The 17,064-nt window shown below is 45.2% G+C and overlaps 1 protein-coding gene across 4 annotated transcripts in view; it reads left to right on the plus strand.

The window, feature by feature from the left end:
• The window catches only part of LOC119171733 (neprilysin-2), a 126,908-nt gene extending 120,157 nt beyond the window's left edge, over positions 1-6,751 (plus strand). For all 4 annotated transcript variants that reach the window (XR_012894352.1, XM_075890179.1, XM_075890177.1 and 1 more), the window contains one exon: positions 5,526-6,751. Coding sequence is in view for 2 of the 4 variants with exons in the window: in XM_075890181.1 (XP_075746296.1) it covers positions 5,526-5,557 (32 nt within the window). In the remaining 2 variants the exon portion in view is untranslated. The remainder of the gene's footprint in view (positions 1-5,525) is intronic.
• Positions 6,752-17,064: the final 10,313 nt, after the last annotated feature.

The following is a 17,064-nucleotide window of genomic DNA, read 5'->3' on the forward strand; positions in this document are numbered from 1 at the left end:
ACAAGAAACAGGCGCCGCTGCCGGCTTCGCGAGTCTCGCCGCCACCATTGATTGCCCGAAGCTTCATGGCATCACACTCGCGGCAGTGAGGACAGCTGACTGCGGTCACCGCGGCAAGTGATGCGAGGCTTATCTGTTGAAATCGGCTAGCTGCTCTTAGTATGAAAAACTGCGGAAGTGATAACGTGTTCACTGTATGTACACCCGTTGCATCGTCGTTGCACCAACTGCATCGTCGCGCCATCTGACATGGAGAGTGCGCCTGCGCGTTTTTCCAGTTACGCAGCCATACCCTTTTTCTCTCTTGCAGCGTACCAGTGATTCGTGCTAGGCGTTGTTTTCTTCATTCTGTGACGTGCTCAGGTCAGCGAGGGCACAGTGGCGGTGAAGTGTTCGCGGCTCGCTTCACACACAGCGCGGAGCAGCCGAAGTTTTCACATAACGCGCTCGTGGTAAAAGCTCCTCTAACAGAAATTCCGGTGTCGATGTCTACGTGAGCGTCCTTGGTAGTGGGCGAAAAATAAGCGCGTTCTGCGCGGCGAAAATGTGTTGCTGTTACACGTATAGGCTTTCTTTTTCTCATGGCAGGTTGAGGACAATTGTGGAGAAGGCGGTGCCAAGTAATATCGATCGAAATTCTCGTGTTCTGCTTTTGCGCGTGTTCTATTTGTTTGTCCTTTGAAGGTCAACCCATGACCTCGCCTACTAAAGCAATAGTTTTTTTCTGCTTTTTTTTCTAGTTCATTCGCCTATTTTGCTGCATGTGCAGGGCGATCTGCCTGCTCCTTGTTATGCTAACAAACTGAAGCATTGTTTAGGCCCAACGCCCTTTCGTTTTCGATGCACTCGTTCGTGTTTCCCTATCACATAGTACAATTCAACTACAATTCAACTGCGAAGAAGAGTATTATTGACGTGCGTGGCACCAGTTTGCCACTGAGAAAAGATATGATATCTCTTCAATCAGGGTGCAGCGAGTCGCATACACTTCACCACCACCAGACACCCGTCGAACTGAGCTCTTTATAGAATGAAGGAAGCGACGCCTAGCACGAAACGGTACGTGTAATCACTGGTACGCTGAGAGAGAGTAAACAATTATGGCTGCGAAATTGAAAGGACGAGCATGCGCACTCTCTATGTCAGATGGCGCGGTGACGCAGTTTTATCAGATTTCGATCGTCGCTCGCACGTACCGATTCATTTTGTCAACGGGTACATGTGTGCATTTGTGCCTTTTCGAGCCGCTCGCCACTGTAGAGTGACAACTGAAGACGATATCAGCGCCCATGATGCGACACAGGAAAACCAGTCGCAACCGACAACTTTCACCCGCGTCCGAAACACAAACTGGTACGTATATGATTCATGCTAGTGCTTGATTTCACTGTGGTGAACTGATAGAAATGATGCGTTCAACAATTAACAATAAATTCAATAAAGAACGGCAGCATGGGCTCTCGCTTTTAGCCGCGTGTTCGCACGGCTGTGGCTACGCATGAGCATCGTACGGAAACATAAGTTCTTCGTGGATTTCCCTGCTCAGCATGCAACTTTGCTTAAGCAGTCAGTATCGCTCTTCGCTACGGGCAAGGAGCGTATGGTGAGTCATTGTGCTACGACGACAACTAAAAAGCCACACGAGTGCCACGCTTTTGCCCAGTGGTGACAAGTGCTCCGCACAGCGCTGCAAGGTTGCGAATAATAGTATGTCGCATATATATCACTTCTGTTTAAAGCAACTTCACTTTTTAGTCAACACTACAGTGATGGCGTGTGAAAATGCAACTAGTATATTATCTGCGTTAAAAACATGCGACTGTCTTGTAGAATGCGCGATTTCGATGCTGCGCACCGATATCTGTGTACACGTTTTTATGCCACACGTGCTTACGTAAGCACTGCGTACAAATGGGGAAAGAGAAAACGTAAAAAAACAAGACATATCTAAACATTCATGCTAGCAAATTGTATTTTGCAGTCCCACATTTCTTTTCTTTTTCTGTGCAGTGTCAGTAAACTAGAAGAGTGTTTCCACTTAAGATTGAACATAACATGGCTTGTCGGCCTAATAAATGTATTTCATAATTTTGTGTATTTTCTTTATGAAATTTCCGCAATCGGCTTTGCCGGAAAATTTGATTTGAAGCACAGCAAAGAATCTTCACAATGAAACGCCGTGCCACGCTGAACTTTTCAGCTGCTTTTTCCGACTTTGATGAAGTACACAAAATATATAAAAGCTATGCACCTCAAGAATATTCACCTAAATTTCATACGTGTTAAAACTTTCGTTCAGCTTACTGTTTGTCTGGGTAATGTATACAACTTTACAGGAAATCTCGGAATCGACACAAGCAGCGTTTTTTTTTCATGCCTTTTTTCTAGGTCGTTATTTAAAAAGGCCTAATGACAAAGGAGTGAAGATTCTGTATTGCGGTTTGAGGATATTTATTTTTTAAAACTGCCACATTCGCTCACGTGATGAACAACTCCGTACAATTAGGTAAATCAAAACTGCCAATGTTTATATTGTTAAAACTATTGAATAAAAAATATAATCTTGCTAACTTTGAAAAAACAGCATACAATGGGAACTTCGAATATCAATAACTTAAAACCTACTTTAGCCTTTTTCCGAACTTTACCCACCTATTTATTCTCTTGTATACGAGCTTTCACAATAAAGACATGTTGCACAATTCGTTCTCACTTGCAGTGGTGGCCCATCAAATAATGCTCTTGCGCATAAATAGGCAATCGTATATCAGATTTTCTCCCCAATAAGTGAGGAATGTAGGCCGTATTTCGGTTTTTAAAAGGCAAGCAGCACTGAAATGCCTGTCGGCTGCACTGAGAATGACAATTTAAAAACGATTGGGTCACGCGAGTGGCAGCGCGCATAGATGGAAATTGATCCAAACACGTCCAAGTAATGTCGATGTCTCATGGCAGGGAACGTGTCGATGAGCCTTGGACGCTCTTTGTGCTTGAAACGTAATAACTGCTGCATAACGAACGTAACTTACACTTCGCTGAAAAATCTCCCGCATACCAAGCAGTCGAATGAATGCCACATCTGGAATTGAAATTTTGGTGTCACTGCATTTTTTTAAGGTTCAATTCATGACAAGCATGTCTTTAAAGTATAATTTCTATGTCATCGTCTCGTGACCCTCGTAGCTGTTTAATTTAACAAATACGCAACAAAATTATTATTACGTGAAGTGACACTATCGCGAAAATAAGAGGCAGGTGTTAACATGAACTTCGTTACATGCATATCGTTTGCCCTTTTTATTTAAATGCCAAAGGCAAAGGGCGCTCACTGTTGTGTTAACCGCTTTTTATACACCAAAATCGAATGCGTGACGTCACTGTATGACGAACACACACAAGAGGTGGTAACATGAATATCATGACATGCATGTCATGTGCACTATGACTTACGTGCTACGCTCATAGTCAGCTCGTGGCCGTTTCACTGGCTTGATATACACCAAAAAAACCTCGTATTCCGCGATGCGACTGTATGAATAATGTATATGACAGTAGGCATGAAAAAGATTTACTATTATGTCTTGCATACCAGGGTGTAAATTCAATGCTGACGGTGAGCTCTCGGTCGTGGCGCTCACTAGATATACAATAAAATTGGGGTTGTCGGATGTCATCGTTTGGTGATCATATATATCAGGCGTTGATATGAAAATATTGGCATGTATGTCGCGAATGTTATGGCAGGCTCATTGAGCTCGTAGTCATTTCACCCAATTTATATGCACCAAAGTAGGTATTGCATGACGTGACTGCGTCATGACTTTATACGATACGTGGTAAAACGCGTACGTCGACAAGCATCTGTTGGGCACCCTTATTTACGTGTCATGCTCATAGTAGGCTCACAGTCATTTCGTTTTTTGATGTACACTAAGATTGGCTCTGCACGAAGTGGCTGTATATCAAAATTTTATGAGAGGTCTTACCATGAAAATGTTCAATTGCATGTCGCATGACATTACTTACATACCACGCTCATGGTGAGCTCGCGGCCGTTTTGCTAGATTGATGCACACATAAAGTTCTATTACCTAAGCCGATTGTACGAGCAGCTTACACGGTAATACGAAAATATAACATTTATGTCGTGAGCATGTTTACTCACAAGTATGTCACTACTTGCTGGATGCTTTGCATTACACCAATTCCCCGGTACGGAGGATCGGCTGGACATGTTTTACTACTAGGAAACACCCATGAAGGAAAATGACCAACAGTCAGTGAAAGATATGCAGTAAAGTCTATTTTTTTACTACCAAAAGGTGCACTTCTCCTTTGGATTCATCGCTGTTTTGGCCGCGCATCCAAAAGCACTGGAGAACGGCCGCATGTTCATAAGTGGCACCATGCAACGCACACGGGGTGGTGCATGTGGTGGGTTTACTGAGTTGTCCTCAGAACACCACCTCGCACAGTGTCTGATGAAGAACAGCTGCCGCACTGACATATTCAGCCCGGGGAGATTTTGGTCTCTTTGTTCACTCACTAAGTACTCGAAAGCATCAAACGCCATCTTGGTTCCAACGAAATCGGCCAGGTTCTCACTGTCCAGCTCTTCACTCAAAGTTTCTTCCGCGCCACTTAGGGACAGCTGCAAAAAGCGGTAATTCTTAGAATGCATGGAGTGTGGACATTTTACTCCTAAAATACTTGTGCGTATAAAATTCGTGTTTATTACACGTGCAAAATAGTGAAACAGTACAGTTTTTAACGTTTTTATCTGGTTTTAAATTCCATGTATGAATTCATAGGCACTTTGTGTGCGTACAGACATTACGCATGTTTCCTCTTGTTCTTATGCCATTTATGGTTAGACCCTGAGACATGCGAATAAGAATTCACTGATACAAGCTCTCTCCGCCACTCTTCAATAAGAATGTTTAGTGAATGGTGACGCTGGCACAACTTTGTTACAGGGCGGCTACATATGAGGGTCCTGAAATGTAAACTTTCACGTCTTTGAAGGAATACACCGAATATATAGGCAAAACCACATCCTAACTGAAGACAATGTTCACTATGACTGCTCTAGTTTTTTCCATCGATATATTTTGCTGATTTATATTTTCCCGCACCTTTATATCCTATTTTTACGATATAAATATTGTGCCTACTATATTTTATTCCTGTGCAACGCATTCTCGCTATACCTTTTGATTATGTTTCGCGCCCTACTCTTACTCCTATTGACTTAGCCACATTCCCTTTCTTTTTCAATGATTTTTCCTAATGTTCTTCATTGATGTCCTTTTTCGCTTGTATCATATAAGCTTATGTCATTTAAGGTCTCCATATTGCCATTAGGTATATAATGTTCAACGTGTTATCATGCACAAGAGGTCTCTTTTCAATCTTTGATCACGGGACCTCCATCTGTATATTCTAACGATGTACCTAACCCTATGTTTGATTTGAAATAAATGATTCTGATTCTGATTCTGAATTTGCTTTGTATTATCTTACAGGTGTTTTTGGCATGGAAAAGCATGTGAAATGAAACGAAGACCTTAGTGGCTGCCACGTCACTCCAGATATGGCATGCTTGCCTGCGTTGACGTATAACGAAAAAACACCAAAAGGTTCTAGTGAGACCTAAGTTCGAATGAATATAGAACAGACATATACTAAAGATGGCTATGCTCACTCCTCACTTCTTAACCGTGACAATAATTGCACACCTGTTATTTTTCTTTGTCGCTTTTGGTGATGGCGTGATCAGACTAATTACATTTCTCGCACTTCCTCGGCTATCTGTGTGGACTCAATAATGTGAGGCTTGTGCCCTGAATTGTCACTTATAGGCAGCATTGCGGTTAAAGGCGTGGTGACTATGGGGCCATACACAATCTCGAAGGGCGTCAGCTTACCAGTCTCCTGCAATACGAGTGAATGTTGCATATGGCAACATCTTCCCATGCACGATGCCCCAAGTTATGTGAGTGGACAAACCATCAGTGAGCGTTCTATCGGTGCTTTTTTATTTACGAACTTTATCAAGGTGATAGGCAGTATTTTAACTTGGCAGGATTGAGTTCAACTTGGTTCTCTGCTCACTGCTGCCGCTTTATTCCCGCAAACTTTCGAATGCATTGTGCGCACGTAACTTCCCGTTTTTCCTTCACACGCATATCTTCTTTTGGAATCCAAACAGCAACCCTTATTGATCAGCCTACGCGCTACATGCCCGGACCATGTCCACTTTTTTTCTTGATTTCAGCTATGACAACCTTGACCCCCATTTGTTTTCTGACCCACTCTGCTCTGTTCCTGGCTACTAAAGTTAACCTATGATTATCCTTTCTAATGCTCGCTGCATTATTCTCATTTAATTTGAAACCTCTCTGTATGCCTCCAGGTTTCTGCTCCGTTGATAATTAAGGCAACAAAGAGCGGTTATATACCTTTTTCTAGAAAGATACTGGCAGACTGTCATTCGTCAATTGAGAATGCTTGCTGAATGCTCACTCAATTCTTATTGTTCTACTTATTGTACTGTCAGGTTTTCCTTCCGCGGTTACTACCTGTCCCAAGTAGAGTTATTCCTTTACAGTTACCATTGTGTCGGCACCTATCGCAAAGCGCTGTTTTCCGCCGACACTATTGCACATTACTTTTGTTCCATCAATAATAATTTTCAGACCTACTCTTTTGCTGTTTGTGTCAGGTTAAGTAATAAAAGGTTGTAATTGGTTCCCTGTGTTACTGAACAAAGTAATGACATGAGCGAATCAAAGTTTCCTAAGATGCTCACAATGAACTCTTATTCCCAAATCTTTTCAATATAGAACCCCGAAAACTCCCCGCAAATATTGCGAACACGTCGGGAATAGCACTGCAGAGAACTTGTCTTGCTATCTTATATATTTTTTGGATTCTATCACTTCCTTTATGGAGGATGTGATGGATGTGGATGTGCTGTATATTTCCTCCAGTATGTCTATACAGGCTACCTAGATGCCCCGATTCCACAGTGCCTCTATGAGTGGTGATATTTCCAACGCATCAAATGTGTTCTTGTAATCAACAAAGGTTATGTATAGAGATATTGAGGTTTGTTGTATTCGACATTTTCTCTATCAAATGAATATATATATATATATATATATATATATATATATATATATATATATATAGTGCGTGGAAGCTCAGTGGTAGACCATTGAACGCGTTATTAAGGTAGCAGGTTCGGTTCCTGCTCAAGATAATAGGCGGTCTAATAACTTACTCCATACATTCCTTGGCATTATTGTCTGGTAAATACAAGTATATATATATATATATATATATATATATATATATATATATATATATAACACTTCACGGGTGAGTGGCGGAAAGGACGATGAGAAAGATGAAGAGCCAGAATAAACTGGTGCTTTGACTGACGCCATGTCTCATCCGTTACAGTAAGCCAGCCGAAATACTCCGGAGCTGAAGACGGCATCTCTGTTGACAAGTGGTTGCACCTCTTCGAAACAAAGGCGAGCAACGTCAGCTGGTCCAAACGGAATCGCATCGACTGCATCAGCGAGTACCTCGAAGGTGAGGCATTCCGCTGGGTCCTCACCGAGACTTTTGACGCAGAAGTTACGTGGGAAGGCATCAAAACAAGCATAATAGCACGATTTTCTGCACGTGTCAGTGAACTTTTCCACCAATTCTTACACTGCAGGCTCAAAAGAGAAGAGCGAATCAGGTACTACTACGAAGAGAAGACGTGACTTGGTCGCCTCACAGACTTGAAAGACGCTCACGCAGTATCAGGATTGACCAACGGTGTACCTGAGATGATCGAAAGGCGCCTCACTGGACTGACACTCACCAGCCCGGCCAAGTGGCTTGCTGCTGCGCTTCAAGCGGAAGACTCTGTTCACAGAGATGCTTCCCATTACGTGTCAAAGTGGCAGCTCGTGGATCGAGAGCCCCATTCTACGCGACCATGGCTCCCTGCAACATCGATGCGCACCCCTCGCAGTGAGTGCCGACATTGTGCATCCGCTGGTTTGCCAAATCAGTTTCACGTACAATGAGTGCCCTCGTCGTGAAATGGTGTCTGCTCTAACTGGCAATTAGGGAAACGAAGAGGGCAACCCAAAGATTTATTATTACGTTTAGGTGCACTTGTGAACAGACACATGGTGAACGCAACTCTGTATACAGGAGCGACTATTACCTGTATCAACGAAGTCGCTTTAAAAAATAACTCAAGCAGCAGTTGCACAAAAAGTTATGCATTAGTGTCCAACAAGCCACTTCAACCGCAAAAACTTTGGGCCGCACACACATACAGTTGGAAATAGGGAAGATAAAGCAGGGAGTCCAAGCACACGTTCTACCAGGCACGAAGACTGAATTCTTGCAAGGCGTTGCCGACGCCTTCTTTTTCAATCTGTCACTGGACTTCCACACCGTGACTTTGCTTCAAGACAACAAAGCTCTGCAGAAATCCTTTCAAACTCAAAAGCGGGTCTTCAGCGCCGATACAACCCCACTCCGAGCCGTTGACGTCACGCACCTTCCACCATCGCAGCAAGCTCCTTTGAGAGAGATGCCTCACAGTTACGAGGACGTTTTTTTCGAAGTTTCAAATAGACTTCGGATGTATCGTGGTTGTACGACACATCATTTCCCTCAGCAATAACGTCCCTACCCACAGACCTCCGTATCGATGCTCCCCGGCAAATGAAGAGGAAATTGTTAGGCAAGTGGGCTTACTTCTCAAGCAAGGTGTAGTGGGTCCATCTTTTCCCCCATACGCGGCTCCCGTCATTTTTGCAGAGAAAAAAGGTGAAGGACGCACACGTTTATGCATTGAACATCGAAAGCTCAACTCTGTCACTGCGCCTGACTACCAACCTATTCCGCGTATAGACGATGTTCTAGACTACCTGGGAAAATCAAAATTTCTTTCCACATTGGATATCACATCAGGCTACTGGCATGTCAAAATGAACCCACGGGATATTTCAAAAACAGCTTTTGTCACGCCGAATGGCCATTATAAGTGGCCTGTTACGCCTTTCGGTTTAAGAAATGCCCCAGCTACGTTTGAAACAGCTGTGAAATCAGTTATCAGAAAACGTAACCTAAAAATGTCGTTAATTATTTTGATGATTTTGTAGTCTTCGACTTATTTATTGAGCCCCTACAGCACATCTAAACTCTACTGCATGTCCTAAAAATGGAGAATTTAAAACTTAAACTGAAGAAGTGCAATTGTGCCCAAGATTCTATTGAATATCTGCGTCACAGAGTGTCGCATGGTACAGTGTCGCCTATACGAAGAAACATAGAAGCTGTATTGCGATTCCCAAGACCGAAATCCCCGAAAGAGCTTCAGCGTTTTTTAGGCACCACCAACGTTTACAGCCAATTTATACTGCCATTCATTGACAAAATATTCCCACTTACGAAGCTGTTGAAAAAGGACACACCATGAGAATGGGATTTCTCATGTGAACAAGCTTTTCAAAACATGAAATACTGTCTGACCAATGAACCCATTTTGAGAATTTTTTCTTGCGAGAAACCGTGCATTCTTTATTGCGGCGCATCTAACGTAGGTGCAGGTGCAGTTCTGAAGCAACGAGATCATGTTGGTAAAGAACGCCCCATTGTCTATCACTGGAGCAAGCTACTCACGCACGAACTAAATTATGCCATTACAGAGCTTGAATGCCTCGCTATAATTGACGCTGTTGACAAGTGGCATTTCTATCTCTATGGACAACCATTCACTGTTCTCACCTATCATGCTGCTCTACAATGGCGGAAAAACATAAAAAAACTATGACCGGCTCTTTCGATGGTCTCTGAAGCTGTCGATGTGTGTCGTTAACATTCGACATCAAAGAGGCAACAAAAACATCGAGGCGGTCGCATTTTCGCGGAGCCCTATGGTTCAACTCCTTTCATTACCAGAACTTTCATTACCAGAACGACCGCTCTCGCTGCAAGTACACAACGGAAAACGGGGTCACTATCGTAACACGTAAAGGTATTCGCAAATTGTACGTTCCTCTCAAGCTTCGACTGGGCCTTCTGCAGAAAGCACCGTGTCAGTTGGGACACGTCAGAGTAAAGAAAACTCTGGGCTTGTTGTGATCATCCTACTATTGACCGGAAATCATCACAGACGTTTTATCCTACATCCGTTACTATGAGATATGTCAACGTTGCAAGAAGTCGAAAACCAAGAGATTCAGATCTCTCGAGTCACTACCACCTGCAGAACAACCCTTTAATCTTTTATCAATGGACAGTATAGGTGACTTTTCAGGATACGGCTCGACAAAGAAGTTTATTCACTTGGCGATAGACCACTCTACGCGGTATGTCTTGGCGTTTCCCCACAAGAACAAAACTTGTCACGCATACATTTCGTGCATCACCGCCATCTTTGCTGCAAGAAAGCCAAAGGAGTTCCTATCTGACGGTAGACCAGCTTTTACAGCTGGAAAATTCAAGCAGTTTCTAAAACACATTGGTGTCCACCAATTGTTCACGTCCTCTCAACACCCTCGATGAAATGACATGAACGAACGTATGAATAAAAAAATTGTAACCCGGCTAAAGTGCAAAATGAATGAGCAGCCAGAAAAGTCTTGGGTCAAACATCTTTCGAATGTCGTAGATGAACACAACAGAATCCCACATGAAGTAACATAATATACGCCATCGTACTTCATGTATGGAATCCGTTCATAAGACACAATTTTAGACGCACCATCGGAGAGTGTACAAGAAGCAATGAAAAGTGCAATCAAGAACGCGCTTGCCTACCATGACAAGAACAAGATCATCTACGACGAAAACTTCCTACCACAAGATCTACAAGCTGGCGAATTGGTTCTCTACGAAACACCTTGGCACCCGAACAAAGGAAAGCTCAGTTCGGTCATAGAAAGACCTTACACAATTCCTCGCAGAGTCTCTCCAGTGAACTATGAGATCGACCGCTACCTAGCACCGTTAAGCAGAACTACTGACATTGTGAACGTAAACAAACTGCGTCGCTACTATTGTCCCATTAGGTTGACGCTCTCTCGGGGGAGGAGGAAACGTGTGACACTTCACGGGTGAATGGGGGAAAGGAAGATTACGAAGACAAAGAGTCGGAATAAACTAGTGTTCTGTCTGACGCCGTGTCTCATCCAACACACACACACACACACACACACACACACACACACATATATATATATATATATATATATATATATATATATATATATATATATATATATATAGTCCAGTAGATCCTCCGTGAGCGGTCACAACGTGGTTTATTTCGACGTTTCGGCCTAGAGTCTGGCCTTCATCCTGATGAAGGACGTTCTGTTGTCGTTCAGGACGTTCTGTATGTCGCCCAATTCATCATCAATCCTGCATGCTCTCATGACGTCATCTTGGGATGGGATTTTCTCTCCCGCAACGACGCCGTCATTCATTGTGCCGCCGCCGAAATTGAACTCTCGCCCTTCTCGCATTTGACGCCAGAAGACGGTCCCTCGACACTGAACAAGATTCTTGTGAAAGACGATACTATAGTGCCTCCAAGCTCGACGATGGGTGTATCGGTCTACTGCACCGGTCTCTCCGACACAATTGCACTTGTTTCGCCATCCTACCGTGCTTCCAGGAGGAAAGGGTTGCTAGTACCTTTCGCGACCGTGCAAATCACCCAAGGCAACGCCGCTATTTTTGTGACCAACCCATCCCCGTACACTGTTACCTTGGTTCGAGGGGAATGTCTCGGCAGAGTGGAAGCAGTCGACGACGCACAAGTCCTGGACGTACCCGAAGACTCGCGTTGTCCCGATTCACGTACCATCAGTGCTGTTTCTACTTCTGATCCATCATCTCCTGATGTATTTGGCCCATTCATTGATGACAACCTTACGTCAGTGCAGCGTTCCCAGCTTCTAGACCTGTGGCAAGAATACCGTTCTTCTTTCGATGTCGGGTGAAGTTCTCTCGGTCGCACGTCCACTGTTACGCATCGTATTGACACTGGTGCCCATCCACCATTAGGGCAACGTCCATACCGCGTGTCGCCTGCTGAACGCCGGCAAATTAACGAGCAGGTTGACGATATGCTCCGACGCGACGTCATTCGGCCCTCGGACAGTCCATGGGCGTCTCCTGTTGTTCTTGTTGCGAAGAAAGATGGTTCTGTGCGGTTCTGTGTGGACTACAGACGGCTCAATAAGATCACTCGCAAGGATGTCTACCCACTGCCGCGCATCGACGACGCAATTGACAGCCTTCACGGAGCCCAATTTTTTTCTTCTCTCGATCTGCGCTCGGGGTACTGGCAAGTACCCCTGGCTGATGACGCTCGACCGAAGACTGCCTTCATCACACCCGACGGCTTGAACGAATTCAACGTCATGCCGTTTGGTCTGTGTAATGCACCTGCGACATTTGAGCGCATGATGGACACCGTACTGCGCAACTTGAAATGGCACACGTGCTTGTGTTACCTCGATGACGTTGTTGTCTTCGCTCCAGATTTCTCCACCCATCTCCAACGTCTAAAAGAAGTTTTCGCACGTGTGAGCAATGCCGGCTTGCAACTAAATCTGAAGAAGTGCCGCTTTGCAGCACGCCAACTCACCATCCTAGGGTACGTCGTGTCCAAGGATGGCATTCTTCCTGACCCAGCCAAGCTTCGGGCCGTGGCCGAATTCCCAAAACCTGCGTCCGTCAAAGAACTGCGTAGTTTCGTGGGCCTGTGCTCATACTTCCGACGCTTTATACGAAACTTCGCCACGATTATATCACCGCTGACGAAGCTCCTTGGAAGTAACGGGCCCCTCAATTCGTGGTCGTCAGAGTTTGACAACGCGTTCTTGAAGCTCCGCCACTTGTTGACGTCTCCTCCCATTCTCCGCCACTATGACCCTACGGCCCCAACAGAAGTGCACACGGACGCCAGTGGTGTAGGCCTCGGCGCTGTCCTGGCGCAGCGCAAACCCGGGTTCCCTGATTATGTTGTGGCATATGCAAGCCGTACGCTCACAAGAGCCGAGACAAACTACACCGTCACGGAAAAAGAGTGCCTGGCGATCGTCTGGGCTCTTACAAAGTTTCGACCTTATTTGTATGGTCGCCCATTCGATGTCGTCACTGACCATCATGCACTATGCTGGCTGTCATCATTGAAGGATCCCTCAGGCCGCCTCGCCCGTTGGGCTCTTCGCTTACAAGACTACGACATCCGCGTCCTCTACCGCAACGGACGCCAGCATGCTGACGCCGACGCCCTCTCGCGCTCCCCTCTGCCTGAAGTTAACGTGCTCTGCTCAGTATCCTCGGTTGTTGTTTCTGCCATTGATGTTGACATCATCGCTACCGAACAGCGAAAGGATAATTGGATCGCCCAACTGATCGACTTGCTCTCTGATCCGTCCGCAACGCCATCCACGCGTGCCTTGCGTCGTCGAGCTCACCATTTCGCCATTCGTGACGGCCTCCTACACCGACGCGATTACGACGCCGATGGCCGGCAGTGGCTACTCGTGATACCCCGCAGTCTGCGGTCGGAGATATGTGAATCCTTCCATTCTGATCCACAGTGCGCGCACCCTGGGGTATTCAAAACCTACCATCGCATTAGACAACGCTACTTCTGGCGCGGGATGTACCGCTACGTCCAGCAGTTCGTTCGCTCCTGTCTCGCTTGCCAACGCCGCAAACCGTCCGCACACATGTCACCAGCCGGTCTGCAACCGCTACCTTGTCCTGACCGTCCGTTTGGGCGCATAGGTATCGATTTGTACGGACCACTTCCTCTGACGTCCACTGGCAACCGCTGGGCCATCGTCGCCGTAGATCATTTAACGCGATACGCCGAAACCGCCGCTCTCCCTGCGGCTACTGCGCGTGATGTTGCGTACTTCCTACTACATCGATTTATATTGCGCCACGGTCCACCCCAGGAGCTTCTCAGCGATCGAGGCCGTGTCTTCTTGTCAGAAGTCGTCGATGCCATTCTCACTGAGTGCCATTCTGTCCACCGCAAAACTACTGCTTACCACCCGCAGACGAATGGTCTGACCGAACGCTTTAACCGCACCCTCGGCGACATGCTCTCGATGTACGTCGCTGCCAACCACGCGAATTGGGATACCATACTGCCCTTCGTCACTTACGCCTACAACACCGCCCCTCAGAGCACGACTGGTTTTTCACCTTTCTTTTTGCTGTACGGAAGGCACCCGTCACACACCATCGACACGATACTCCCGTACACGCCGGATCCATCTGAGTGTACACCTATTTCCGAGACCGCCAGGCTTGCTGAAGAGTGTCGCGAGCTTGCCAAGACTTTTACGACGCATGAGCAAGAGCGGCAGAAGAGTATTCGTGATGGCTCCGCCACTTCTGAGCCCACCTTCCTTCCTGGTTCCCTTGTAAGGCTCTCAATCCCGACCTCTGTAGCTGGCCTTTCTTCCAAACTACTCCCGAAATATGAAGGTCCCTACCGTGTGATCGAGCGCACATCTCCGGTCAACTATCTTATTGAGCCAATTGAACAATCTTCGGACATGCGCCGCCGCGGGCGCGACATAGTCAACGTGGAGCGTCTGAAGGCTTACTATGACCCACTCGTAGTGACAAGCTGTTAGGTCGCCAGGCGGCTCCCTCTTCAATCCCGGGGTAATTGTACAGAAGCCGCCGAACACTGAAGTGGGTCGAACTCTTATGTGCTTTCTAGTGGGTCTGCCCAAAGAGAACGCCGCTCGCGCGGAGACCCCGTGTTTTGGCCGTTACTATCGCCATTGTGTAGACTCGCTGTGTGCCGGCTAGTAAACGCCATAACAATATATATATATATATATATATATATATATATGTATATATATATATATATATATATGCAGGCATGGTGGCTGAGTGGCCGTAGCGTTGCATATAGTCCAGTAGATCCTCCGTGAGTGGTCACAACGTGGTTTATTTCGACGTTTCGGCCTAGAGTCTAGCCTTCATGGCCTGATGAAGGCCAGACTCTGGGCCGAAACGTTGAAATAAACCACGTTGTGATCGCTCACGGAGGATCTACTGGACTATATATATATATAAATTTTGACGCGTCGATGCGAACCAGCAGTTCATCTATGCGTAGCGCAGTGCGTTAGAGAACTCAACTCATGGAGTTTCTTCTATAGGAGCTAGAAGGACTTTAGCGCTACTGCCTATGCGGTTTGTTTCGATGGCACTTCAAAAGATCACATCAGAATAGTCTGGAGCGCCCAGCCCACAACTCCTGCTGCTGTTTGCTTCAGAAATATGTCTGTATCGTGACAGGCCGCCATAAGTATTTGTCTGAATTCGGCGAAGTTTAACGCTGGCATCCTATATAGTGAGGCTGGTCTAGATGTGCTATTCGGGTAACTTGAGGGTGTTAAATGGGCTCAGTGAAGTCAGGAGGATATATGAGGTCTATACAGTGCTACAGAACTGACAAGTCCTTTACTATCGTGGCTTGGCTGACAAAAGAGAACTGGGGTAGGATTTTCTTTCCACAGAAGTATAGGTATTAGCACAGAGTTATAATACAGCATGATTGAACAGGTGGCAAGTATCGTAATTAAACTTATCAAGAGACACAGGATGAAGGTGGTTGAGGCCTATGCTTATACACCCAACCATGATGACGTATTAGTGGAAATGTGTGAAGGCATGTAATCAGCATTGAACAAGGTGAAAACACAGCATACTATACGGTTGGGTGACTTCAATGCCAAGGTAGTGAAGAAGTCGGCTAGGGAGCAGGCAGTGGAGGATTACGGCATTGGTGCTCAAAATAACAGAGAGGAGTTAATAATAGAATTAGTAGATCTTGAATAGCTTGTACCGAAAATGAGTGAACCATAAGGGGACATGGGGGAGGCCGAATCGTAAAAGTAAGAACGAAATATACTTTGTACTGAGTGCACACCCATGAATCGTGCAGGATATGGAAGTCCTCGGAAAGGTACGATGCAGTGACCACAGAATGGTAAGGTCTTGAATCCGCCTAGACTTGAATAAGGAACGACAATAAATGATACGCAAGAAGCCAATCAATGAGCTGGCCCCAAGAAGGAAAGTGAAGAAATACTTATTCTCGCTTAGAGACAGATACTTGACACTAATCGAGGAAACCGACCGTTGCGTTGAGGCAAAAAGCAATATTCTGACGAAAATTACTAAGGAGTGCGCAGGGGAAGTTCTTGGTAAGGTAGTTAGACAAAAAGCAAGCTGTCCTGGGAGACGAAGAAGCTTCTTAAGTAAAGTCAAAGTACGAAACCTCAGACACAACAGGTAAAAAGTACTGGCAGAGTTGTCCAAGTGGATTATTACGTGTAAGCTATCTATATGAATGTATAACATGGAAAGAATTGAACCATCTGTAAAAAACAGAGGAAACTTCAAAGCGGTGAAGAGGAAACTACGGTTAGGCAAAAACAGGTATACGCACTTGGCGAAAAGGAAGGCTAAGTAAATACGAATCTTGATAGGATAGTGAAAGTAGCGGAGTTTCCATTCATTTCATTTAAAGTTTACTTTAACCTTCAGGACTGAAATATTACAGAGTGGTGTGGTTAACAATACCTAAAAAGTAAGACAAAACAAAGCAAGAAGGTTGCTAGGCAACACAAAAAATATTTGGTCTGTTAAGTCCAGGAGTTATCATGTCCGCAATGGCCAAGCGAAAGTTAGAGTGGTCCTTGATAAAAACAATAGTGCCGGTAAAGTAGTTCTACTTTTGAAACCTACAGAGAATAAATGATTCGTGACAGGTTCTGGTAAAGCAGTGCATTGTTGCAACCTTATGGACATGATCATTGTGACAAAAATGTAACAAATGATATATAGTTATAATACAGGTTAACTGTAGATACATAAATTAGGGAATAAAGCTTGGTGAAGGCTGAGTTATTCAATCATATGAGTTGTAAAACTGCATTCCGAAATCCTGACACGCCATTGGCCGACCTAGCGGGGGTGAGCAGA

Source organism: Rhipicephalus microplus, chromosome 3 (genome assembly GCF_043290135.1).
Source record: "Rhipicephalus microplus isolate Deutch F79 chromosome 3, USDA_Rmic, whole genome shotgun sequence".
Classification (NCBI taxonomy): Eukaryota; Metazoa; Arthropoda; class Arachnida; order Ixodida; family Ixodidae; genus Rhipicephalus; species Rhipicephalus microplus.